At 40.2% G+C, this 27514-nt stretch overlaps 1 protein-coding gene across 3 annotated transcripts; it reads right to left on the reverse strand.

Moving 5' to 3' along the window:
* Positions 1-21001: 21001 nt before the first annotated feature.
* On the reverse strand, positions 21002-27386 carry si:ch73-109d9.3 (uncharacterized). 3 transcript variants are annotated; one of them, XM_061829161.1, is made up of 5 exons: positions 27275-27386; positions 26683-26941; positions 26466-26596; positions 26105-26156; positions 21002-22391 (listed from the first exon to the last, which is right to left on the reverse strand). In XM_061829161.1, exons 2-5 carry the CDS (start codon positions 26921-26923, stop codon positions 21271-21273), a joined length of 1545 nt encoding a protein of 514 aa, XP_061685145.1. In that variant the 5' UTR covers positions 26924-26941; positions 27275-27386; the 3' UTR covers positions 21002-21270. The 3 variants fall into 3 exon arrangements, with proteins under 3 accessions (XP_061685145.1, XP_061685144.1, XP_061685143.1); XM_061829160.1 differs by having other exon boundaries at positions 27127-27337; XM_061829159.1 differs by having other exon boundaries at positions 26683-27337.
* Between the last annotated feature and the right edge of the window lie 128 nt (positions 27387-27514).

Below are 27514 nucleotides of genomic sequence, written 5' to 3' on the forward strand. Positions count from 1 at the left end.
TTGGCCCTCAATTCTCCATGCACCTCCATAATTAGTCAGCTCTTGGTAATGTAGTCTAATGGCTTCACAGGAACATTCTGAAATACTGATGAACATCTGTTTGGCAGGAAACACACACTCTTTTTTTCATCACTCTCTTTCTTCATTCCCCCTCCCTATTGGAGTATATTCAAATACAAGTATAAAAATACAAAATACAAGGAGAACAATTTTCTCATGTTACATGATCTGATCTTTAAGATCCAAGACCTTTTTATGTACTAAACAGCTCCATTTCCCTCAAATCAAGTTCCCAAAACTGTCTAAATCTATTTTAGAGAGCGCTTCTCCTTTCCCGAGGTAATCCATGCACTTCACATGTATGCATATTAAGATGGTGATTAGATAGTATAATTAGTTCACAGGTTTCTGAAGTATCCAATTTTATTGTTTGGGGCGGTCTGCGGCAGTCCTAAAACCAGTCAGTATCTGGTATGACAACCATTTGCCTCATGTGATTTAACGCTTCTCCTATGCATAAAGTAGCTCCAGTTCTTGATTGGGGTTGTATGAACTTGCTGGATAATGGCAGGAAAACAATTATAGTATACGTGCACCGATCCAAAGAATCCCAGACTGGAAAAGTACTTTTATGTGATGCGACAGGACCAATTCATTAATTTTACTTCTTTACAGTCAACCGTCAAGATTGACAGATGAAGGGACAAAGAGATGGAGTAATGAAGGACTAAAAGATGCACAAAATGATGTATCCATGTGAAGGTTGCTGAAAGATTCCACCTAATTGGGCACCAGAGAAATCACAAGTTGAGTGGGAAACCCTTCAAAAAAGGTTCTTAATTTAAACACATCAAGGAGATGAACATGAAATGATAATCACACAACTGCATAGACTTGGAAATGTAAAGAAGAGGACGAGGAAATGTGGAATCGTAAACATTGATGTATCACCTAAATAAAGGCTCATTCAAAACCGTCAATCCATCCATTTTGCGTATCGCTTATCCTAACGTGTGTTAATGCGCAAATCTTTTTCAGCCTGTAAAAGAAGTAAGAAGAGAAGACACGTCCACACACAGTGAATATAATAGGAATCTCTCCGATCTCCAAAGCAGTTGCATTATTTAGCAGCAGGACTAGGATACCTCTACTCCGGGTGTGTGTGTGGGAAGCGGTAGGCGGAGGGGGAAGTGTCTGTGTGACACGACAATTGCCAAATTAACACCATACCGGCAGTAGAGCATGGTTCTATGCTATAAATACACCTGCATTTGTGAGTCCCATGCATGTCTTCCCAGAATTGCGCCTCTCAAATTCTCTCTGGCATTCTCTAGCCAGGGTGAAAGTTGTTCATCAGATTTTCTTCCACCTCAATGTCATATGGCATTGAAGTCAAATGCAACAAAACCATCAGATCACTACCTGCTGCTTACATTGTAAACCAGCAAACACTTGTGTAATTTTACGTTTATGTTTCCTCACTCCTCGAGAGGTGTGATTGTCTGTTTAATGTCTATGATTGTGATGTCTTTTCACATATCTCTGGCGTTGAGCGGGAACCCTGCATCTCCAAAACAGAAAGAAACAGCACAAAAACAAACAGCACGTATTGAGCTGTTAACAGTGCGTCGTCAAAGAGAGCAATCCTTTTTTTTTTTCAAACCTTTGTATTGGCTAGTAATTTGTAATAATTATGTACCCATATGGGAACTGACCAATAGTATCTGTATCGTCCATCATTCCATTTTCTTAGCCGCTTAACCTCACTCGGGTCGCAGGAGTGCTGGAGCCTAGCAAAGCTGTCAACGGGCAGCAGGCGGGGTACTGGTTGCCAGCCAATCACAGGGCAGTATCTGTATAGTATTTGTGGAAAAAAAAAAATTGAAACTGAGCAAATTTGGATATAGGCTAAAGGAATATAAGAGTTTGAGCTTAAAGTAGTTCATTAGATTTTGCTGCATCCTGTGTATGAAAGTATGAGACTGGTGGAACGAAACAGGGTATGTGGTGCAAGAATGTGCAAGAAGGGAATGTTTTAGAACAGACGGTGCTAACTGCAAGGAGGGTGCGGAGACGAGAGGACTCAGAGGGAGTTGGTGGAAAAACTACTGTCAGGAAACCACCAGGAGGAGCCAGCACGCGATTCTGCAGGGGAGGAGTCGGGCCAAAGGAGACCAATGAGAGAGCGCCAAGGATAGCTGCAGGAGACACAGAACCAATAGTGAATCAGTAGATTGTACTTTAAAATTGTTCTGGGAAAACTCGGATGTAGAGTACGTCGGCTGCAGGGAACAGAGACGTACAGGGTTGTAATGAGAGGGACCCGAGACCCAGGTGTGTGTTGAAGGAATAAATCCACTCGTGTGTGAAAATGCCGGCTTCCTGATACCTTTCTATTGCAGAACGAGCGCGCGTATTGTTGGATGAGTGGCAGTTGGGTAAGGTCACAAATTGGAGTCAGATTACTAACTTAAGTTTATGATGATTTAGAAATAAATTTCCAACAAGGCTGTTTCATCCTGACATCAGTGATATGACATTGAGATATAACAGCCACGGTAGAATATAAACAGGATTATGAATTGAATTACTACTGTCAAATCAAATTAAACTCAATTGGGTTTCAGACAGTTTATTGTGCCTGATGTGTTTATTAGAAGCCTTTTGGCCTTGTAACCCCAATCTAATTGGAATACAAAGTTCCATATAAATCCAACTACCGGTACTTATTATTACCAACTGATAGTTTTTTCTTCTACTAGTAAACTAGGGTAAAGATGAACCCATTCGTGGGCAGTGTCCCATTTTTGGGACATCATGATTTATTATTATATCCTTCAGTATATCAAAATATTGAATATCTGATTCTGATTCTGGTTTTTGGGACGATCTACTAAGAAAACCCAGGTACCCCCTCGCGGGCAGTGTCCCATTTTTGGGTCGCGATTATAAATTGGTAAAGTTATCATAAACGAAAGAGAAGTGTTATTTCCTTGATTGTGGCCTGTTAGGAGACTTTTATCTCAATAAGGCAAAAAAATTGCCACCCTGCCCATGAATGTTTTAATGCCTTTCCCCATCAACATGTACTATGACAGTAAGGTGACTATTAATTGTTCTACACCAGAACACAAATAAAGGTTTTTATAATGTCATTTAAAAAAATGAAGGCACAGTGTGGCAACTGGTTAGCACATCTCCCTCACAGTTCTAAAACCTGGGGTTCAAATCCCAGCCCCACCTGTGCGTAGTTTTCTTGTTTTCTCCATGCCTGCGTGGGTTTTCTTTGAGCACCCCCGTTTCCTCCCATATCCCAAAAGCATGCATGGTAGGGTGATTAAATCCAAATCACCTGGATGTTTGAATATGAGTGTGAATCGTTTATATGTGCCCTGTGATTGGCTGCCAACCAGTTCAGGGTGTACCCTCCCTCCTGGCCAAAGATGGCCGGGATAGGCTCCAGCATGCCGGAACCCTAGTGAGGATAAGCAACTCGAATAATGGATGTATGGATGGATGTTACCATGGCAATGAAATTCCAACCAGAATTGTTGACAAACTACTGTTGAAAATTAATGAGGTATTAGTGTATAAGCGTTTGAGCAAATCACTTTAAAAATGGTACATTACGATACAAAAATGCATAACTCTTTGATGCAGTATTGAGGATAGCTGTGTAATATTAATATTTCTCAGAATTGGTTTAAAATGTCAGACTGAGGGGGACTGCGTTGCACAGAAAATCAATACTTAATACTACTAATAAAATAAGAGGCAGTCCTGCTTTGTCATTAAAAGAATCAATGATTCAAACAAAGCAATGGCAGGCTCATTTTAGTGTTCACGTTCATGTTTAAATGAAACAGATTTCATGTATTATAGTTCATGAGCCATAGCCACAACAGAAGTGTTCAGATGTTGTTTATCAGGTGTTTGGAATAGCAGGTCAACAGTGTCCACTGTTCCTATTGATCAATTGATTCATTTATTTATTGAGATCTATCTATCTATGTACGGTAATTATCAGAAAATCTCCTTTTATTTCCATTGAAGGCTCCTCCTTCTGCTCATTACCTGAGTTTAGTAACCTAAGGCCAGGGGTTAATCCAAGACTCCCGACTGTTTGTCAACTAGATTCCACATCCATCTTCCTCCACTTCCAAAATGTCACTTCAACCCCCAACCACTGACCCCAGACCACGCCTGTATCACCTTCCACATGGATTACAGAAATAGCCTCTTGCTTGGGCTGCAAAGTATTGAACCAGCTGACAGCTTCTCACTACCAGTCTCTTACTGGCATCTTACTAATTGAAACAACTTAAGCAAATCGACCTTTTCTAACAGAAGAGGGTGTCAAATATGTCATTATTATTTACAGCCAGTTTCAGGAACGCAGCAGCTTGACTAAATATGGTGGGAATTTGGTAGTAAACAGCCTGTTTTGAGAAGGGGAACTGTGCTACCACTGCCTGTTCCCATCATATTGTTGATTTTCTCTCTCTCTGTTTTTTAATCCCCAGTAGACAGAAAGCACTTTACTGATAAACAAGTTGTTCTGGGGCCCAAAGAGATGCAATTCCTGAAATGGGCAGTCTGCACATGAATCGATGCTGATGGGACTTTCTAACAAGATGCTCAAGTTACAGCATCCTTAAATACCCCCTTTCATGTTTGTTCTATGACAAGAATAATAATATTTGCCATGTAACATAGATGCCCTTAGAGAAAAATAATCAACCAAATTGTTACGTTAATTGCCAATAGTCATACCAGATTAGCATTATCTGATGAATTGCACTTTAGTGACGCAATTGTCACATGGCAAAAAAGATAAAAGCCATGTTGCATTCATTTGTCATTCATCTCTGCCGCATATCCTCACCATGGTTGTGAGTGAGGTGTTTTAGAGTAAGAGGCAGGCAAGTAGTAGGAGGAAGCCAGAATACCTGCAGGAAACCCACAAAGCATCGGGAAAGCAAGCTAATTCCACACTGGAAAGCCACAGCAGAGAAATGAATCTCCACCTTCTGAACTGTGAGTCAGATCTGCTAGATACTTTTATACTTTTCACCATGCTGCCCACCGCATTCCAGTGGAAGAAAACTAAGGCGATGTTTGAGAAATTTTGAGAAGTTTTCTCTATTCAGTCATATGCCATTGCTATTTTACTAAAGGGCTAAAGTGGCTTAAAGTACCGTTGTCATAGTTACCCGAAGTTCAATATACTGTAATCACCACAAATATCAGCCAGTTGAAAGAAGCTACTGTAAATTCAGTTTTAATGGGTACTCCCTCGCTAATGAGGAAATGACTGTTGGGTTGAAATTAGGGTTTTTTTTTTCTTTTTAATTCCTTAAAAACACTGAGGACATGTACCAACCAGTAAAAATAAATGGTGGGTTCAATATCGAAAAATGACACGTTGTACACAGGGAGCTATATTGTTGCCATTTCTACGTCTTTGTTAGCAGACCCCCTTGGGTTACAGTGTTCTATTAGAGCACAGCATCCATGAAGCCAAACACCACACAACGCAAACAGTAGCTATGCCCCCTGCAGCATCTGAAGCCCAGCATGGGGTCTGGAGCAATTACCATCACAGGGTGTGTTAGAGTTCACCTATTTAAAGATCTACTAGATAGCTATCAAGAGAGCATTCAATCACGTTTACATATTTGGTCCAAATGGGAAAAAAATGTTTGATCTAATCAGAGATGCCTTGCATAATCATGTCAACAATTTTGCTAAAAAGGGCCTCGCGTTGATGAGTTGAGTGACTGGAGCATCAACATTTGCAAATTTGATTAGTGTCAAAATGGTCATTAAAAAATTATTTATGAAACCTGTCATCTGCCCACCAAATAAAAACAATGGTGTCGTGCTGTGTTCTGTACTTCTTACTTCAAAGCAAAGTTGTCGCAAAGTGACAGTTACCCAGAAAAATAAAGAAATAAAGGAAAATAAAAATCAACTCTGTTGTGACTGCTCTTGAAACATATTCTACCTGAGGATGGTGCGGAGAAATATTTTTGTTTACTTCAAACTACTGACAGCTAAAATACCAAAAATGTACAAGGCAACAATGCCATAATAGAGCATTCTTTGATGAAGTCATTAAAAGTGGCACTAAGCAGGCCCAAAAACGTCATGTAAATTCAACAAACGCATAATGTTAACAAGACTACCGAATCTGAATTAATAAGAAAAATCACTAAGTATATAAATTCAGGTTTCAAAACTTGAATAATAAGGGCCACCTTGCTGTATTCAGACACTGTGGGCGTGTCGAATGGATGCGCCACAAGGAATCAAACATACGGAGGGGGGTGATAGATTATACGATGTAAAATCACGTTAGGGCGTTGAGTGGTTATGGTGGACTATAATCATAAAAATGAGCACACAAGTCAACTTACCCTCATTGTTGGTGATATAATGGCACAGCCAAGCACGGCACCTAACGACAGTGGAACGGGAGGAGGCCTGTTTAACTCGTATCAAGTCATCCACGATCTATCGTAAAATGTGTACCGGCTCGCCATCTGTGTGTGTCTATCCACCGCTTTTTTATTTCCTCAATTTTGGGGAGCTTAAATAACCTAACTAAGCTGCTCTGTAAATTGGGGCATCTATTGAAGACCCATTTTCAGGATGTAGCCCTCATCAGCTCAGTAACAGCAAACTGGAGTAGTAAATGGGTCTATTTATAAAAGCTAATCACAGCTAACTCACAACTGAGCAGCATAGCCAAAACAAAAAGTAGATGCCCCGGCCTTGTGATGTCACCAGGCGCTGCTTTAGCCAAGCCCACACAATCAGGAAAATTCAAACGGTGAAAAGATACTTGTGTGGGTTTTCTCCGGGCACTCCGGTTTCCTCCCACATCCCAAAAACATGCAACATTAATTGGACACTCTAAATTGCCCATCGGTGTAATTGTGAGTGCGACTGTTGTCTGTCTCCATGTGCCCTGCAATTGGCTGGCAACCAGTTCAGGGTGTACCCCGCCTCCTGCCCGTTGACATCTGGGATAGGCTCAAGCACTCCCCGCGACCTTCGTCAGGATAAGCGGCAAAGAAAATGGATGGATATATATATTTGCTTATGTTTTCAACACTTCAAACATACTTCATGTATTTATATACAAAACACAGATATCTGCTTATAGCCTCTAAAAATGTGTTTTAATTCAAAATTTATAATAAGCCAGGCAGAGTTCTGAAAATCATTTGCGAAATAATGCTCTAAAACTTACTTCAAGTGGTCCCTAACTTTTGACTTTTAATTGGAATAGTTCTATGTATTAAAAAAATAACATCAATAAATAGGGAACGATTCATCATTCTCTGGACTTTCCACATTCACCATCTACTTGCTCCAGGAGCAGCTTTGTGCTGCCTGTAATGATCTGCACAGGTACGGTCCCAATTTTTATCGTGTTTGGAAAGGAAAAACCTGCAGAGAGTGGTGGGAAAGAGAAAGTCAGGGAGAACAACAGTGAGGTTGTTTTGCAGGATAACATCTGAGCAGAGACGTAAAAAGACAATATATGATGAAGATGCTTGTGGATGGACAGGGGGGAATTAAATCTTTTAATCTTCAAAAGTGCAAAGAAAGCAACTTGAGGCGTTTTTGATCAGATTTTGTTGAACTCCACAAGTAGGTCAATAGAGCTAATGTTGCGCATTAGTAAGATGGGTGGAAAGCAGTGAGCAGAAGAAGAAGAAGAAGATAAAAGTTTGGTGTCAATGCAGTGCACATGATTCATATGTCCTTGCACCAGAGGAGGCAGGAGAGGAGTTTGAGAAGCTTAAGGGAAGTTTATGTGGCAGTCTGGAGGAGACGTTGGAGCCGGGAGAGAATATAATGAAGTTGAGGGGCTTTGCAAAAGGACAAATAGCACAATAAAGAGAAGTCAGATCCTGTGGATAGAAATTCCGAGTTAAAACTGATAGATGTTGAAACAATTTCATTGACAGTTACGCGGTATGAACAGCACATAGGTTTTACATTACCTTGTATTCATGCGTACAGTAACTGTTTTGACACTAGATTCTTGTATAATTAGCAATGATCTGTTCAAAATATAATAAATGTAATCAAAAAGTTCAAGGGAGGTGAAGCACAAGAATGTCAATGTGTTTTCAAAACAGCAACGGGGGTGGCGCTATAAACACTTTCATCAATGTATTCATAGATAATGCCTGTTATGTCACTTTATATTGTATGAAGTGAATTCTAAAATATGTTTCTCAATTCACTCTATATGTTTGACGACTAACTGTTGAAAATGTGCAAAGACTGAGAACAATGTTGTTCTGAATTGGTGAGACACTGAATTGCATTCAAGTCTTTTCACCTGTCCGGATTTTTGGGGCGTTGCTAAAACAAAGCCAACATACCCATTTGGGTTTATTGGCACGAGTTGGCCCCTTCCCCAAGGTGTAAATTCTGAGCCTCTTCATTCCATCAGTGACAATCCGGTGCTATTGCAAGTTACTTAGTTATAATAATTTGCTTCGTTTCTGCCATGACAGCATGCACCTATGCAGCTAGCTGAAAGTTTAACGCAGTGGATTTTCAGCACATTTAGCGGACACGCCCACAGCATCCAACAGCTTGCAAGACATCTATTTTTTCACAATTTTGGAGCGTCATTTTACCTAGGCCAGAAGTGTTGTTTTCTTGAATTATTGTGTCATATGTCAGACGAGTAAATGAGAAATAACATTCGTAAGCATTTTACAATTAGTAAGTATGGCAAAAGTGATTTGGAAGTTATCCTCCCGGTGCAGGCCTTCCATCAGACTGGCTCTGTCTGGTCTTCCACAGCCGGCGACTTCCTCTTTTGAGCATAGATCTGTTTCCTGTTGAATTGCTGAAAAAAAGCTCAATAGCAAAGCATTTCTTCATTGCAGCAAAGCACTTTCTTTATAGGACAGCAAATTTATGATAACGATATTTACAATTATTCCAACAATGTACTTATTGATGTTTTTATTCATTAAAATGTGTCAGGCTTGTTATGAGCACTCTCAGTGTGTCAAATGTATAAAACATAGTTACATTCACTTTAAGGGGACTTCAAGTATTTTTACGCTCCTTTTAAATAAGTTATACTGTCTTTATGGTGAACATAATACAGCATAATAATTTTATGTACAGCCACCTAACAAACAAACATGGTTTGCGTAATGACAGAAGATCCTATTGTGCTACGTTGAATGCATACTTTGTATTCTATTCCACTCACTCATGGCTCAAACAGTACATTTTTTCATCTTGATAACAAACAATTGATTCTCGTGATGCTCTGTTTTTCACATGCAAGGTTGGCTTTAGTTTTGCTCTCAATAAGAAATGGAAGCTTCGGTCTGCTCCTCAATTTCAATAATTTGAAAAACGTTTGACCTTGTGTGAATCAGAACAGTATATAGTCTTTTTTTGTGACAGGTGTGACGTCTAACTAAAGTCCTATATAAAAGGAGGTGGTTAATAATGCAATTGTGCCCACATATATTTCAAAACACCCTGGTGTCATGCACAGGCAGCTGATGCTGATCAAGCAGTCACAGTTTTTGAACTAAGACAGATGATGGATGGAAGGGAGTTGATGACTGTGTTGGGTGACTGCTCATCCTCCCCTTTTTCATCTCACGTATCTCCATCTTTCTCTCTTTCACACTCTCTCTCTTCCCATTTTGTCCCTTCATTCTCTCATATGTTTGTGCAAATCTGGCTGCTTGTTAAAGCTGATGAATGATAGGGAGGAGATCTGCCCCAAAGCATCCCTTCTTTCTTGGCTGCCGGATTGTCAGCCTCTACCTCATCTTCGTTGTATCGGGCCCATACAATTTATAGAACTACTGCGGGGAAGATGAGAATGAGAAAGGGGGAGACACACACAAACAGATCTGTAATGAAAACGCTTGACGGAAATAAATTTGAGTGACAAAGTGATGGGGCAATGAGAAAATAACACCACAGGCACTCCAAACGATGACGGTTTCTGGTATGTTCGATAAATGCATGGCAGCATTTCTGGGAGGGTCACCACACCACAGCCCTCAAAAATAAATGCTACAACTTGTATTGGTATCATGACACGTAAAAGGTTTGTTTTTAAGAGAGGTCGACCCCAAATTGTCATTCAAGCTCGCTATTGATTCCAAAGCCTCTTAATAATCAGTGATGAGTAACTGAAGAGATCTATAGTTGCTCATGTGTGACTATTTAAGTAAACACTGTACCCTAAAGTCTCTTTTGAGTCACTTTATGAGCGACATAGTAAAGTTGTGGTCTGACCAGCAATTGGCAAATGATTAAACTGTGTGAGATAGTTATTAGGATTAACACAGAGCAATTAAATGCTAATGATATGCTGAATAATGAGCCCCCGCTCTCTCTCATGAGCAAACTGTTGTCATCGTATATGAGGCAGAGGGAGAAAAGAAGGGGAGAGACAGAGAGGAGGAAGCAAAAGAAAGAGCGATTAGCATGAGAAAATAATCTACTAGGCACGGGGGAGATGAGAGGAAAGAGAATTACCAATTGTACATTTCTCAATTATGATGTGTGGAATAGTTGAAACCAACTGTCATCCAAAGTCAAATGGGCATGCCTCAGTGGCCTCTCTGGCATATTGTATTAGCCCGAGAGGAAGCTGTATAGCTATTGCTCATGCAGCACAAAATCTCTCATTTCTTGAAAGTGCCCAGATTTTTTTTGATTGCGTTGATGAGAAATGTATTCTTCTCCAAAATGTTTTTTTAATAGAGAGAGTTAAGGCCGGTTATGCAGATGCATGTGCTACTTTTGAGGAAGGCGCAAATTGTCCCTTCTCAGTGCAAGTCCAGAAGCTACTTTCTATGGAATGCCAAGAGCGCCCCCAAGAGTCAGGAAATACAACCTTCTGACTGTCCAGGGGAGTCATCGTCACTTCGGAGACCTGGAAGTGCACTGGAGTAGATTAAGAGGGGAAATTATTTATACAGTTCTTCTCAATTATTTATTTATCAATTCTTCGCAGTGTTTACTCGGGGGTTATTAATTATTATGCCGCTATAAGCTCCTCAAAAGACACCCCTGGATACTTTTAATTACATTGCTCAGGATTCACAAGGATTCTCAGAGCTTCTCGCAAGACACAATAAGTAAAAGGTTTCCTCAATCAATTTCCTGTACTTTTTTAAAAAAGATATGTATATTATTTATGAACATTTGGACTACCTTGCCAAGCAGCATCATGTGGGTATTTCCCTTTTATGCGCAATGGAATAAATGTGACTCAGCTAATCCGTTTCCCTATTTTTCTATCCCTAACCTCGGTCTCCTTCTTCTCAGCACATTGCAAGACGGGTGCCTGTCTGCTGGGTTGGAGGCTGTCAATAGTTTGTCCAGATAGTGGCAGCAGGCTTAGCCGGGGAAAGAAAATTTAGCCTTGGATTTTCTTCTCCCTTTTATGGCTTCCATGACATGACATTTCATTCCGTGATAGAGAGAAAGAGACAGACAGACAGACCTAGAAACAGATAGAAACAGAGACAGAGAGAGAGTGGGAGCTATTAAAGGTAGAAAATGAACATTACGCTGCCAAAGCTGTCTAAGTCATCCTGGCTGCTACTGATAACACACACAGACTTGCTCATGCATTCACAAGATTTATTGGGACTTGTCTCCCATGCATATAAACTCGACATACACAAAATCAAATAAACAAAAAACATTACATCAAAGTGAATGCACCTTTAGTCCATGTAGCCCAAACTGACTTACTTAAAAAAAGAGGAATAATTAGGTCCTAACCAAACCAAAAGGAACCCATAGTTGCAGTCACAATGTCTTCTCCCTCCTTTAGCTTGTCTTTTCTTTAAATGATGAATACTTATTTAGGGTTAGTTGATTTGTGTATCATGAAAGTTGACAAAGTACTGAAGATTCTAATTGAAAACTCATACATGATCAAAACGTCATGTCAAAACAGGACAAGAGCCCCCGAAAGTGTGTTATACCAATAAAAAGGCACGTCTTTTTTTCCCTCGTAAAAGAAATGAATGGATTAATAAATAAACAAACAAATAAATAGATAAATAAATAGACAAATGAATAAATAAAAACAAACAGTAGCTCACAGATCAGAGACGTTTGACTGAGGTTTCTTGTATTTTTGTGGAACAACACTGACCCCTACTGAGTATTTTTTTTAATTCTCTCTTTTCTTGTTTTAATTGGTCGACGGTCTTCAAAATGAAAGGGGTCAACATACGCTTTTTTGGGGGGACGTGAACCACTTGTGCCTGACTTATATGGGACGAATTTACAAAGACGCTTCTGAAAACAAAATAACTATGGAATCAATGAGGTCTTGAAAAGGAAACAAAAAACAATCATCTTGTGACCAGTGGCGATTTGTATGAGAAAAAAAAGCGCCTTCAGAACCACAGAACACATTACCCCAAAAAAACAAATTTAAAAAATCCCAAAGTGACACCTCCTGGACCAAATGGGGCTGTGCTTGTATTGCTGTGTCGTGATCCAAAGGTTGAACTCTAGGTACAGGAATGTTTTTATGTACAGTAGGAATTTGAGTGACCAAATGTATGCTCTTTTTGTATGTTAACTCTTTTTACTGCTTTCTCCTAGCCAAACTGTTAAGAGCAATTTTTTTTTTTCATCATGTATTGCTTTTTGGGTAGAACTTAATGGTCTCTGTCCTTGCTCACGTAACAGTAAACATACCCACATGTGGTCATGCATTGAACTCATCGAGCGTTGTCGACATTTTCAAATGGGTGTTTGGGATTTGGCAGCAATCTCTCAGCTGATTGAACCGCTAATGCCATTCTGTTTTTGATTTTGGGTCTGCCTGTGCACTACCCCAAGTCAGACAGGGACACAGGTTTTCTAAAATGCCAGCTAAATTGAACAGCAGATGGGGCCAACTCATGGAGTGGGCGAATTTTGATGGCTTTTAAACAGAGATGTGAAACGGAAAATGCGTGCAAATACTTCATATTTGCATGCACGTAAAATGTACTCATTCAATCACTTGACAAAGGGTAAAAAGATAAATCATTGAAGAAAATTACTTAGCAGCATTATATTCTGTATATGACACATTTACATTGGAGGGAGTGGTAGTCACGTAATGCCAATATGTGAGTTGCTTTTTGAGATTCTTGACAAAAAGAGAGTGGCTGGCTGATTGCAGAGGCAACAGAAGCAGCTGAGATATTGCAGTGTGGGTGTGTAGATGCCGACAGCTAAATGAGGGGAAATGCCATTGTCCTTTTCAATGTTCCAGATCAACATAGAGCTACAGCTAGACAATCTTAAAAGCATCACTCCCATGCTTTAAAATATATTTAAGTATGGATAAAATTTTGCATAACGTAGAGATTGTGTATTGGAAAATGAATGAGTAAATGAACACTGTACTTTGAACCAGTGTGTTCATACGTGAAATTTGGAAATAACTTTTAGAGTGAAAATCAAAACATGTGAAAGTGGGGAAAATGAGAAGGCTGCAATAATCATCTATGTCAGAGCGTGCTGTTTGTGTTTGGAGGGTAATTTTAGCCACTGGTTGCATCGTGCAAGGTTTTTAAAACAACCGTTGAGTGTTAGCTGAAAGCATTAACACTTACTCTAATTTCTTGTCTATAATGTGCACCCTTAAGATTCTGGAAAACCCTTCTATCTATCCATCCATCCATTTTCTTTAAGACTTATCCTCACGAGGGTCGCGGGGAGTGCTGGAGCCTATCCCAGCTGTCAACGGGCAGGGTTAGGGTTAGGTTACACCCTGAACTGGTTGCCCGCCAATCGCAGGGCCCTTCTATCTATGTACTATGTATTTTATGATGCATAATTTTTCTACTACCTATATGATCAAAACATGAACTGTTATCTGTATTTTTTATTATTATTCTGAAGCTACGCACTTTATTTGCACGTGCAATTCTTTGCTTTTATTTACTTCCTCTTATTTTGAAATTCAGAGCCCCACTTCTAATTCATTAAAGAGAAAACACACGTGTTCTCATATAATTGATTACCCAGGCGAAATTTATAAGATGGGTACAAATATTTAAAAAAACATGAAAAGCCAGTATATTCTATATTGAATATTTGACAGGGTAACAGCCTTCCATATCATCGCCTGCACTCATGCCAAACCCCCGACTGTACAAAAAGCGTTTAACAACTGTTATATCATCTTCCCAAACTAGTTTCCATAGGTTTAAGAGCCAAGAGTAACTCAATAAATAAAACAATGACCGGACTAACCCAAAACTACGAGACGAAAATCAGTTAACATCCAAAGTTACCCCATGAATCACAGGGTTCCTTCTGCAAGAAAGCATTGCTCAAAAAGAATTTTTTTAAACAAACCTACTCAAATGTTTCTTACCTGACTAGAAAAAAAATCTCCCAAAAAATATAAAAACTTTCAACTTTCAAGTATGCCACGTAGCTACCACTATGTGAGCGATGAGGTCAAGTTTTACAGCACTTTCTAGACAATTGAGCGTTCAAGAATGTTAATAGATTTCTTATCAAAATTTTAAATTGGATAATACTATGTAAAAATTATTGACGATGTGGTGACAGATCAGTGTTATTCAATTATGAAAAACTATGAAATTGACCATATTTATTTTCCGCATGAAGGGGATGATTTGGGAGGGGATAGTGACTGGCTCACTACATAAGGGAGATGGAAGGAATTTCACCACGGAAAGAAACATTTTGTTTAAATATGCCAACAGCGTGTTTCAAAAAAGTTCCAGGAGCAGTGTCACAAAATATATATATCAAATCCAAACTTCTCTTCAAAGTAATCCCAATGGAGTCTGGCAGACTTTCACAGCTTTCTCTGCCACACCTTCTTCCACTCCTGAAAGGATTCTTCCAGAATGTTATGCAGCACGGTCATCACGGTTCTCTTGAGCTTGTCCACATCTTCAAAATGGGTCCCTGAGATGATCCTGTTGAGCTTGAGAAAAGGTATGGGGGGAATCAAACAGTGCCCGGTGCACGGTGTCGGATGAGTCAGGAAATTACTCCAGCATGGGAATGTTCTTCTCGAACAGGAAGTGTGGGATGCTCAGGAAATTGTCGGCAAGTGTGATATTATGGTGAAGCAGCCGTGTGTTGCTCTGCCAAAACTCTCGTCTTTTCTCGTGCAATGAATAAAGAATGTGTTTTTAAATTTGCCGGTTGATTCTATTGACCACAGTGAGGGATCAAAGGAAGGGGAAAATGCCTAGTTTGGGTTGAAAAATATCTTTCTGGAACTTTTTTAACACATCTCGAATGAGTCTTAATCTTCAGTCTTTTGATAAAAGTGTGTTAAAGACAAGTTATGGAGACACCTAGCACCTTTGTTTAAATTGTGGGAAAAAAAATGCATATCATCTTTAAATGATCTTTTTTTACCTCGAACGCAGAAAATGTCAGTACTGCAGAGGACATAAAACAGACTCAGATTAAAAAAAATACACAAAGGAAAGCAATTAATTGTGGCTTTCTGTAAACACATGAAAGTCCTTGTGATCACTTATCAAGCACTGAATACTCTTAATAGTCTCATTTAGGAATTAATCAGATGAAATGTAACAATGTATTAAAAAAGGCATTTTTCTCCCTATTTGTGGCAGATTTACAGTAGTCACAAACCAGCAATACCTTGATTTTCACTAAAAACTATTCTACTCAGGTGCCCATATCAAATGGACTTTGTATGACTTCATACCTGTCTTTTCTTTTCCAAGAGGACAACCTGTGAGCTGTTTTCGCACTTTGACAGTTTTCAAACAAAAAAATAACAGGTGAGTTCAGAATGCACCCTGGAGTGTTAATCCCTGGTGGTGCTATCCTTGTAAAAGGAGGAAGCGCGGGGCAAAGCAGTTTGGTAAACATGAGGACAAACGAGAAGGAGTTGTTTCACATGCTTTACTTACAGAGGCATGTTGTATGCAATTACTCCGGGGGGCATCATTTAGAATCACTATGAGCATGCTGTGTGGAGTGGTTTGCAAAATTCACAAACTCTCGTCACATATGAAGGAATTCTTAAAAATGCTGTTTACTTTTTTCACTAAACCACTACATATAAAATAATACATTTCCACGTACTGTTGAGCATCTTAATGTACAGCTACTATAATAATACATTTTCACTCCCAAATGTACTTATCCCTTTTATGCCCTTCAAAATGTTTGTCATTTTTCTCCTCCTCATTCCTATAGAGCTCGTGCACGTGACGTCACCATTTTCACGGCGCCATATTGCCGGTCAAAAGGAGGTGCTCGACAGTGTGGGGGACATTGAACCGGAGCAAAATATTCACAATGCCCGAGATTAGTTGTCCTGTTGGTTGTTACAACACACGAGACAGATATACAAAGAGGTCGTTCTATAGAATACCAGCTGAAAAGACGAGAAAAGATCAATGGATTTCGGCAATTAAACGTGATGAATGGTGCCCAACCAAATACACATGACTGTGTAGCAATTATTTCATTTCAGGTAGGAATTATTCTTCTCAATCTCAAATTCTCATGAAGTATTCATATTGCCAAGTTGGCTGATACAAAAAAATAATACAACAGGGAGTCGTCTCCAACGTACATGGAAGTGTGTTGCGGCCACACGTTAAGCTTCGGTAAACCTCTCCCCAACAGACGTTATTTTTTTTTAATATGCTTTGTTCTCAAATGAGTCCAATGCATATTTAAAAAAAGAAAATAAACCGAGGGTCACTGAGAGGTTTACGTAGGTTAACGTGTAGCTGCAACACGCTTCCGTGTACAGGGTCTGAAGCCTATCCCAGCGGTTTAGTTTCAACTACATGAGCCGTCAACCCGTCATCTTTTTTTTTTTTCAATCATAGTTAATGAATACGAGTTTGTGTAAAACCAGGGGTCAAGAATTTAAATATTGGTATTTATATTGAAAAAAATCTGAGTGGCTCCATCACTACGTGGAATTTATTCTTGATTGAGAACAGATCCAGCAACGAAGTATTTGTATGCGTCCAGACCTTTCTACGCTTGCAAACTCTTCTGCGTAAATCTCGACGACTTACTCACCAGATACGTGAGTAGATCCAGTTGTCCAAGACATGCAGAAGCGAATTAACAGTCCAATTTCTTATCGGCAAAAACATCGACTTCAGCAGTAAATATGGGTCCTCTATGCCAGGTGTCTCTAATTTTTCCACGTACTTTTGTTTATTATCAGCTTCTAAATGTAAACAAAACTCTGGCGTCGTATTTTTGTTTCGTCTCAACGGACTTACCATTGAATAATGCTTTGAATGTCCGGCAGTATGGTTAGTCATGTGATTTTGGTGATGTAGGTGCACAGGCTCTAAACCTTCAAAGCACAAACTGCACAGTAATTTGCCTTGAAGAATATTGAGGGGTTACCACTTTAGCCTCAACATGACGATATTGGTGCAGGCCATTCATTGTGAAGTTGTCATTGTCATTGTTTCTCTTTGCTTAAAGAGGTCACAGTCCAAAAAACAAGTATATGTACTGCATGTTAGGTTAATTGAAGATTCTGAATTGCTTCTCAGTGTGTCAACTGTTGACCTCATAAATCCCAGTTTGTCCTTGGTTCATGGATTCTTTCTGCACCAGTAAATGTCTGAAGATCTGCACATGACCCGAAAAGAGGCATCTCACACATTTTTTTTAAATCACCACAGACTTTTCTTTGGACATAGGCAGGTACTCTAAGTATTTTAAAATGATGTTGTTCATGTTCATTGTCGACTTTTCTGTGTTGTTGATTAAATAACCGTAAGTGCACACACTGGAGATACAGTGGACAGCCATTTGTTCCTCAGAACTGAACAAACAATACAGTATCAGTGGGATCCATGCTTCATCGCAAATCGTTTTATGTATTGTATTTTAACTCAAGAGGCAAATATAATTCTATCATTACTTCAGTCATTTACATCAAAGGATGTACTCTGTTCCGCTTCATCCAAGGGTTCCAGAGTACAGTGCACTACAACATACTTACACAGTAAGATTGCTCATTTGATTTCTGAGGTCTGTGCCAGACTTGAAGGACAAACAAGCTTCAAAGTCTGAGACTTGTTGGACAAGAAAAACTCCACGATGGCTATTATTATTACACAATCACACACAAGCTAAAGCAGTTATGTGTTTTCACACACAAAATACACACACACACACAATATGGATAGGCAAGTACAAAACATGACATCCTTCATAAAAAAAAATATATATATTGCAAGTACTTTTCATACAGTTTATTCTTTGAACATTGAAGAGAAGTGCTCATTGGAAATTCAAGGAGATCCTCCAAGTTTCTTTTCTTTCCCTTTTTTATTGTCAAGAGGTTGCATCGCACTTAACTCCTCATCACAAATTTTGGGTTTTTCACCAGGTGAAAAGCAGAAACCAGAAGATTGCAGAGAAATGCCATTCTAACTTTACGCCAACAGGTATACTTCCAAATACAGTAATGAAGGAGGTGAAGCCCAAGGACTTAAAGTTGTAGTGTGTTCAGTGCTTCAATGATGAATGGGAATAAAAGTTTGAAGGACACATCAAATCATTCGACATTCATTGCCTGTTAAGCACTAAATCTCATCTATCTTCATCCATCCATTTTCTGAGCCACTTATCCTCACAAGGGTCCTACGTGCCCTATCTCAGGTGTCATCGGGCAGGAGGCAGGATACTCTCTTGGGTCCTTCTGTAGAACAAGCACTCTCTGGCTCTTCTCAGCTTGTGTAGAAAGTAGAGATGCTGGTGAGCTCTCTTGGCCACGGACAAGGTGCTGCTGGTCCAGGAGCTGGTTCAGGGTTCGATCCCGGTCCCACCTGTGTGGAGTTTCCATGTTCTCCCCGTGTCTGTGTGGGTTTTCTCCACACATTTTGGTTTCCTCCCACATTCCAAAAACATGCAACATTAATTGGGCACTCTAAATTTCCCCTAAGCGGGATTCTGAGTGCAGCTGTTGGTCTCTATGTGCCCTGCGATTGGCTGACAACCAGTTCAAGGTGTAACCCACCTCCTGCCCATTGACAGCTGGGATAGGCTCCAGCACTCCCGTGATCCTCGTGAGGATTGGTGGCTTAGAAAATGGATGGATGGATGGATGGACTTCATAAAATTTTGTATTTTCTCCAGAGTATTGTTTTTTTCCTTTTCAGTGTGGCCATAATACTCATTTGTACCTAATATTCCATACAAATCAGGTCTGCATTTGAAGCACCTAAAATCAGAATTATGGGAATGTGTGTCGTATTTTTCCCACTGGTTTATTTTGGATAATGGATTTTTCCTTGGAAGCAATATAAATCTCTTTTTAGGGGCGATTGCATCTACAACCGAGGAACTGTTTGAAATTACATTCATCATCCTATTTCTCTTTCTCGCTCTCTCTTATGCTCTCTTACACATGCTCTCTCACACACACACACACACACACACACACAGACAAAATCTAATAGCTTTCTGCTAGCTATTTCTATCCTTTGAAAATAGCATAAAACATTTATCACCACCACCGTGGCACCACCTTCCATTTGAGGCTTTACTTTATTATACTTTACTAGAGATCAATCAGGTTTAAACCAAGGTTTAAGGTTTAAGCCAAGTAACAAACATGTTGAAGTTCTAGGGGGATATGTCAGGAACATATCATTACAACATCTAATTATGGGATTTAGAAAGAATACAATCCCACGACGATGATCAGCCTGATGAGAGTTGTCATCTCTCTTTGTTTAAACATTAATTCAGGTGAATAACAACATGCAACATGTTTTTGTCAAAATACCTAAAGAATTAAGTGTCACAGAATGTTACATTCTTGCTTTTTACAAGCCATGCTAGAATCTGCCAGTTCTGAAGAAGTGACAAGGGTTGTCACTTCTTGTTGGTTATTGTCATTGCTTTGTCACCAAAATAACTTTAAATAAGGAGATTCTTTCCTTTTTTATATTTTCAAACACTGTATTTGATTCATTCCAGAGAAACTGTCATGTTATATATGAATCGTTTTTGGCTTTCCCCATCTGGCTCTCACCTGTGTTTTTCTTCTTTTTTCATCCTCACATTTGTATTTATTTTTTATCTTTATATATTTATTCTTTGTACTCATTCTGTTGTTGTTGCTTTATTCACTTTGAAAAGTGACCTGGGATAGGCCTTATTATTATTATTATTACTACTGTATATGCTGATGTTAGATTTTGTCCAATTATATTTCAGGCTGATTGGTTGGTCAACAACTTAATCTAGCAAAGTACATAAGTAGCACTCTGCAAACAAGGTTACTTTTTCTTTAGGCTGATACCAAATCTGACATAAGGCAGAAAAAAATTGATAAGATTATAAACTGAATGCGGCACAGTGGCGCAGCAGGTAAAAGCGTTGGCCTCAAAGTTATGCGGTTCAGGGTTCTAAATTGCCCATTAAGTGTGAATTTGATACAGTATGTGGTGATTTTGACTGCGTGTGGGATTGGCTGGCGACCATTTCAGAGTGCACACCGCCTCTCGCCCAAACTCAGCTAGGATGGGTGTCAGCACACCCTCAACCCCAGTGAGGATTGGCGATAGATGGATGATTAAATTTCCTGTCAAAACATTCTACGTGATGCCCTTGAATAATAAATCACATTTCTTCTTTTCCATTATTCTGGTTGCCCATGAAGTGAGGACTTAAAACCACAGATGCCATTCTAAGATATCAAAACAGGTCAATTTTGAAAGACACAGATTTTTAAATGGAAGACGTACAGAGTTAAACTGAAACGGAAGATCTTTTGTGCATGCATTTGCTAGGCTGATTGTTGGTTTTGTGCATTCGCAGTCTTTTTTCTTTGTATTAAAATGTATATTTATTCCTTTTTTCCTGTATTGTTGCCTGAATGCTATTATCTTTGTCTCATGATGTGCAAAAATGTGGAAAACACAATAAAATAAAATGTAAAAAATAAAAAGGGGACTGATAGTGTCCGATTGAAAGAGTCCACATTTAATCATATGATGCTCGTCTCTTTATGACAGGAGATCTGATGAATTTGTTAAGTATTGTATAGTTCAGTACAGTATATGGAAATGGCAAAATGAGTATATATTCACAGAATAAATATTTGGTCTATCTTTTTTAAATTACACATTTGCCACCTTGTTTGTCCTCTATTTATAACACAAAAGAAGTATTTTCTGCTGACAAAATTGTTGTTTGGAGTTGTTTTTCTGTCCATCATCCGTCAACATGTATCCTCTGATGGCGTTTGAGGTTACATTTCTGCGTGAAGCGTTTGCCACAGGCCAAACAGCAGTATGGCCGCTCTCCGGTGTGGACTCTCCGATGGGCTTTGAGGTTGCTCAGTTTGGTGAAGCTGCGACCGCAGAGAGAGCAGCAGAAGGGTCTCTCACCTGTGTGAGTCTGCAGGTGGGCCTTAAGGTTGTTTGGGTGTGGGAAAGATTTTCCACACTGGCCACAGCGGAGGGAGTGCCTGAACATCGGGGGGCAGTCTGGAAGGGATAAAAGATATGCATGTTGAGAATTAATCGACGGAGGCTGTGATCTGTTGTTGACCCAGAGCGTTGTGGTTAATCTGTTTGCAAGGTGATCTCGTTGGACTGAAAGTGCTGTAGGGGGCGTAGTTTTAGATGTGGAGGGAATTCTGTTTAAGGTATTTAAGATTAAAGTCTGAGAGTGAGTCCGAGACGAGGCTGGAGAGCTGTTTAACGGTGTGGGAGGGGGCTTTTTCAAGGGCCGGCTGAAGCGTTTTATCTGAGCCTGCGGCTTGTGACATTCAGCATCTTTAAAAAGTAGCATTCCTTCCTGCATCATATTTTTATGGGAGTTTGGATTTTGCTTTACTGCGCATGAGAAGGATGCCATTCCTGACTTTGCAGAACCCTTTTTGCTGACATTCTTCATGTCACCACCACCATCTGAGTCCATGAAAACTTCCTGCTTAACTGGAACACTTAGTGACTCCGGATTCTTGCAGGTAGAAAGCTGATCTTTGCTTGTATGAACATGACTCCTTCCATCTTCAGTAACAAAGTCCACCAGATCATTCTTTGCTTGCTGTAAAGAAGAATTGTTCTGAGCAGGATCACCTTGCCAGTCAGATCCAACAACGTGATGATGAAGCGTGAGGCCTTTCCAGCCAGTGTGCATTTCCACAGACGCATCTGCAGATTTCTCTGGTTTCTCCAGCCCGCAAGGAAAGTTGTATACACTTGATACCTGTAGGTCTTTGGCCGTGTCTTTCCTTAATAACACATTGGCTTTAGCGGTTTCCTGGCTATCACCAGGATATGCTTCTATCGTCAGATTTACACCGGGAGAATCGGAACCCTCTTCATCTGAGGATGAGAACAATAGTTTTGATTACAAGTTTACCAAGGATAAGCAATTATTTCATTAAAAAAAAAAGATGAAATGTTAGCCTGTATTTACGCTGCAAGATCATGTTCTCAATTTCAATTCAATGCCTTTATTTTCTCTCTATTGGCATGTACATTTGAAGTGCCACCTATCAGACATTGGTATGGATTTGTGTACACTGATGCAACAAGTGAAACAACTCACGTGCACCGATGGCCAAATTGCACATAAGTATCTCCAAGTGTGGACACCAAGCATTGGCAACACAATAGTAAACAATAAAACATAAATTAAAACAAATGTTAAATGTTGCATACTGTTTTGATGGCTCAGGCCTATTCTTCTGCCAGATTGATTTACTTCAAGCTAATTTTGGAATTGATTCACAGGTCTTTAATAAAGGGGGTCTCTCTTAAAGCTCCACTCTCATGTCTATAAACATTACAAAATAGATATTGTAATGAAAAATACATAACATTATTCACTTCAATGTCTCCACAAAAAAAATAAATATAAGCAGAGAGCCTGTCATCCATGGCAAAGTCGCGGAAGTCTTATTCGAAATCTGAGTGATTGCCATAACGCCTGCAATGTCATCAGCAGATGTTACCACGGGACATACGTCATTGAAAACACGTAGTGGCAACTTGCTAAGGAACACGGAAGCTCTTTTCGAAGAAGAGAACATCTCACAATCGAGTGAAATGACCTGGGCAATATTACCCTATCATTTCTAGCCATATTTTGATGATACTAACAACAGACTCCCAGACAGTATGTAGCGTACTCAGGAGGACCCATGCCGGGTGGGGGCAAGGGCTCCTTTCTCCTCCCGCACGCGGCCAAATCACCTCCGCGTCGGGACCGCGAGCAAGGCGTCGCTGGCGGGCAAGCTGTGGCGAACAAGCCAATGTGGAAGCCGTCGCCGGCGAGCCGACGCGTGAAGTGCGGTGCCCGGACACTGGTGGCCGGTGTGGGGAGAGTCCGGCCAAACCACCGTCTCGCCTGATTCATGTCTGCTTCGGGGCTAACGCCGACCTGGCCATCCAGCAATTCACAAGGCCGACTCGGCCTTGTCAACAAGGCCGGAGGCGATCCACAAGGCCGTGCGGAGGCCGTCCTTCAGCGGCTGCTGCAAAGCTGTCCGACGCGCACATTGATACATTTAGCACCCCTGACTTACATGCGCAGATCTTTTGTTACGTTATGAGAGGATTAGGTCCACTGCCCCCTCCAACTATTGTTTGTTTATTAGTAGCTCTACACACACCTACCTGTCATTTGGAACCCACAAAGCTCTTGTCCTTTGCACCTGTGCAATCCATTTTTCACAATGAACCGGACCTCTTTTAAAAGTATGGGGAGTAAATCCATACTCCCGGGTGTTCAATACCCAGCAATACAACGAGCCAACATTTTGGCAAACACGAAGGAACAATGAGCTACCTTCCAGCAGGTAAAACGCGTATAAACAGACGAACCAACATGGAGTGCGCTGCTACTTTCTACCGTCACTTCCTGCTACTCAAAAACAAATCCCTCGAGAGGATTTTCATGGCGGGAGTTACAAAAAGCCGTATATGTCAAAATCATGTTTTGTGGTAAAAAAAAAAACAGTTGGGTCCATTCCAGCTGCCTTTTTTTTTTTTCATTAATCTTCTTCTTTTCCTTTCGGCTTGTCCCGTTAGGGGTCGCCACAGCGTGTCATCTTTTTCCATCTTAGCCTATCTCCTGCATCTTCCTCTCTAACCCCAACTGCCCTCATGTCTTCCCTCACCACATCCATAAACCTTCTGTTTGGTCTTCCTCTCGCTCTTTTGGCTAGCAGCTCCATCCTCAGCACCCTTCAACAAATATACTCTCTTTTGCCTCTGAACATGTCTAAACCATCGAAGTCTGCTCTCTCGAATCTTGTCTCTTTCCTTGACTCGCTGTATTTCGGGGTTCCACCACCAAGTCTCCTTCACCCCTTTCCTACCAAAAGACAGACCAAGTACTCTCCTGCCTGTCTCTCTGATCACCTTGGCTGTAGCAGTCAAGTCTTCTGGGAGTTCCTCCTGTCCATTGAGAGCCTGTCTCACCTCTTTTCGAAAGGCCGCACAACATTCTTCCTTTCTCAGCTTCCACCACATGGTTCTCTGCTCTACCTTTGTCTTCTTAATCTTCCTACCCAGCACCAGAGTCATCCTACACACCACCATCCTATGCTGTCAAACTACACTCTCCCTACCACTACTTTACAGTCAGTAACCTCCTTCAGATTACATCGTCTGCACAAAATATAATCTACCTGCGTGGTTCTACCTCCGCTCTTGTTGGTCACTATATGTTCCTCCCTCTTCTGGAAATAAATGTTCACTACACCCATCTCCGTCCTTTTTGCAAAGCCCACCACCATCTGCCCCTCAAAGTTCCTTTCCTGGATGCCGTACTTACCCATCACGTCTTCATCGCCGCTGTTTCCTTTACCAACATGTCCATTACAATCTGCACCAATCACAAATGCTCAGAACTACTTCATCTAGTTCCTTCCAGAATTTCTCTTTGAACTCTAGGTCACATCCTACCTGTGGGGCATAGCCGCTAACCACATTATACATACCACCCTCAATTTCAAATTTTAGTCTCATCACTCGATCTGATACTCTTTTCACCGCCAAGACATTCTTAGCCAGCTCTTCCTTTAAAATAATCCTACTCTATTTCTCTTCCCATCTACTTCGTGGTAGAATAAGTTGAACTCTGCTCCTAAACTTCTAGCTTGCTACCTTTCCACCTGCTCTCTTGGATGCACAGTATATCAACCTTTCTCCTAATCATCATGTCAAACAACTCCTGACCTTTTCCTGTCATAGTCCCAACATTCAATGTCCCTACACTCAGTTGTAGGCTCTGTGCATTCCTCTTTTTCTTCTTCTTTTTTTTCATTAATAACATACTAAAAATCATGCATTTCATGACAGCGGACCTTTAAGTCTGATAAATACATGAGATTTAATGTTCAATGCTTTTCCTGTCAGCTAAATTTAAAGGGTGTGTTTTTTTAATGCATTTAATTGTCTTGTTTTGTTTGAGGAAACATAGGTGCATACATCTACACGTTACCACTCTTTCTACTTTAATGTCATCAAGCTCTCATTAGTGGGATATATCCGGTCTGTGTTTTATGTTCCACTCACATTGGCACATATCTGATTTTTGTCCACATTTGGAAGAGATCTGAGTCCGATCTGGAGATACCCAATTCCGTGCATTATTTCATGCTTGCTGACGAATCAGAATTGTGCCATTTAAGGCACATGCACACACACACACAGACATACACGCATACATACATAGACATGTAAATAAACAAAAAAACAATTCAATAAATAAATCTGAATACAGTCACTTGAACCATGCAGTGTAAATAAAGCCTTGGTGAGCTCACTGGTGCTGTAGATCTATCAAACATTCTTGGAGATAATATTTTGATTTGACATCAATGAATTATACTGTTTATTATTGAGGTTGTAGTTTGCATTGTTGAAGAACTATAATGCGCCATGATGATAGCTGTGTGGAAATAGCGAGCAAAAACAATTACATTCTGTGTGACTGCGTGTTTGTTACATGAGATACAATTATCAACACTGCACTCTCCATCAAACGGATCACTTTGTTCTCCATGCAGAGAAAAGTTCAAACTTACTGACTTCTTCCTTCACATCGACACTTGGCATACCATCAGCATGTTTAATCATCTAGAAAGGGGAAAGCAGAAGTCTAACCATGTTGCTAAATTTCACTTGCCTCATTGTTAATCTCAATAACCACAAAGCTTCAAGTGGTTTGATCAAATTGCGTAATTTAGACATTTGTGTGCCTCTTTTGTCCCAAAAGTCAGTATAAACTGCAATTCCTTTTTTTGTATTTCTTGCCGGATGTAGTTTCAACAGACATAAGAGGATCAGTACTTGGGCTTTGCAGTTTTTGTAGGACTCTAGTGGCCTTTGTAACGCTCAGAATATATAAACTATACTGCAGGCTCAGGTCTGATGTGAGATACTCACGTGCGGATCGTTCTCTGGGTTGAGAATGGTTGGTGCTTCATCTGCCGTTGGTTCTGTTTCACATATTTGATTGCCTGCCCATCTTTCAGTAGAATCCCTCTCATTTTTGTCACAACAGGACATCAAAAGATCTAAGAAAAACAAGCAATTAATAGTCATGTTTTCTGTAATCCTTATTTCCAAGTACATGCCGGAAACGTTTTGCGTCTGTTCTTACCACCACGAGACTCTCCAAGCCTTTCTTCTGAAGTGCTGCCATCGCCATCACTTGCAATCACAACAAACGTGGCATCTGTTTTTCGTTCGATCAAACAATGATCACTTAATTTCATCTCAGCGCACTCCAACTTCATCCTAAGGGTCTCCAATTCCTGGTTCTTGCGCTTGACTTCTTCCAAAAACCCGTCTTCTACCAGCTGTGTGACTTTATACATGGCGGTCTTCATCACCGTCTCCATCACGTCGAGAAGCTGCGCCTGGAAAGTGACAATGAGGGTCTCCAAGTCTGACATGATGGCAACACTGTGTACGTTTCGTGTATATAAAAAAAAAATCGCACTAAAATTAAACTTTGTAAGTAAGATGGGAGTGTCGTCGCTTCCGAGCACAAAACAACGTTTTTTAGACTGCGCCGCTTGTCAGCGTAACAATGTATACGTGCCTGCCTGCCTCGTTTCGCTATCTTGTACTAACTGAAGGATTCCATTGATCAACGGATACCGGTGTTGGTGAGATTTGTGTTATCATGCTTTTAAAATCTCCCCAAGTCTGAACTATGGGGCAAATCAAACGAAAGTATTGCAACACACATTTGGGAAATCTGTTTGACAATCTGCTTCTTGTTGCTAGACAGTGACGTAGTACAGTGGCCGCTTAGGTCATGGATGTACCAAACGCGTTTCACATAAGTGGAACCAAAACATTGCTGTGCGCTACGGTCTCAGTTGTAATTTTAAATAAGTTCCTTATATTAAAATGGTACTCGCTTTTGCTCGTCAATTATGATACTATATCAATAGCATTTAACGACAATTATTACAGCTTTTCCT

Source organism: Syngnathoides biaculeatus, chromosome 9 (assembly GCF_019802595.1).
Source record: "Syngnathoides biaculeatus isolate LvHL_M chromosome 9, ASM1980259v1, whole genome shotgun sequence".
In the NCBI taxonomy this organism is placed as follows: domain Eukaryota; kingdom Metazoa; phylum Chordata; class Actinopteri; order Syngnathiformes; family Syngnathidae; genus Syngnathoides; species Syngnathoides biaculeatus.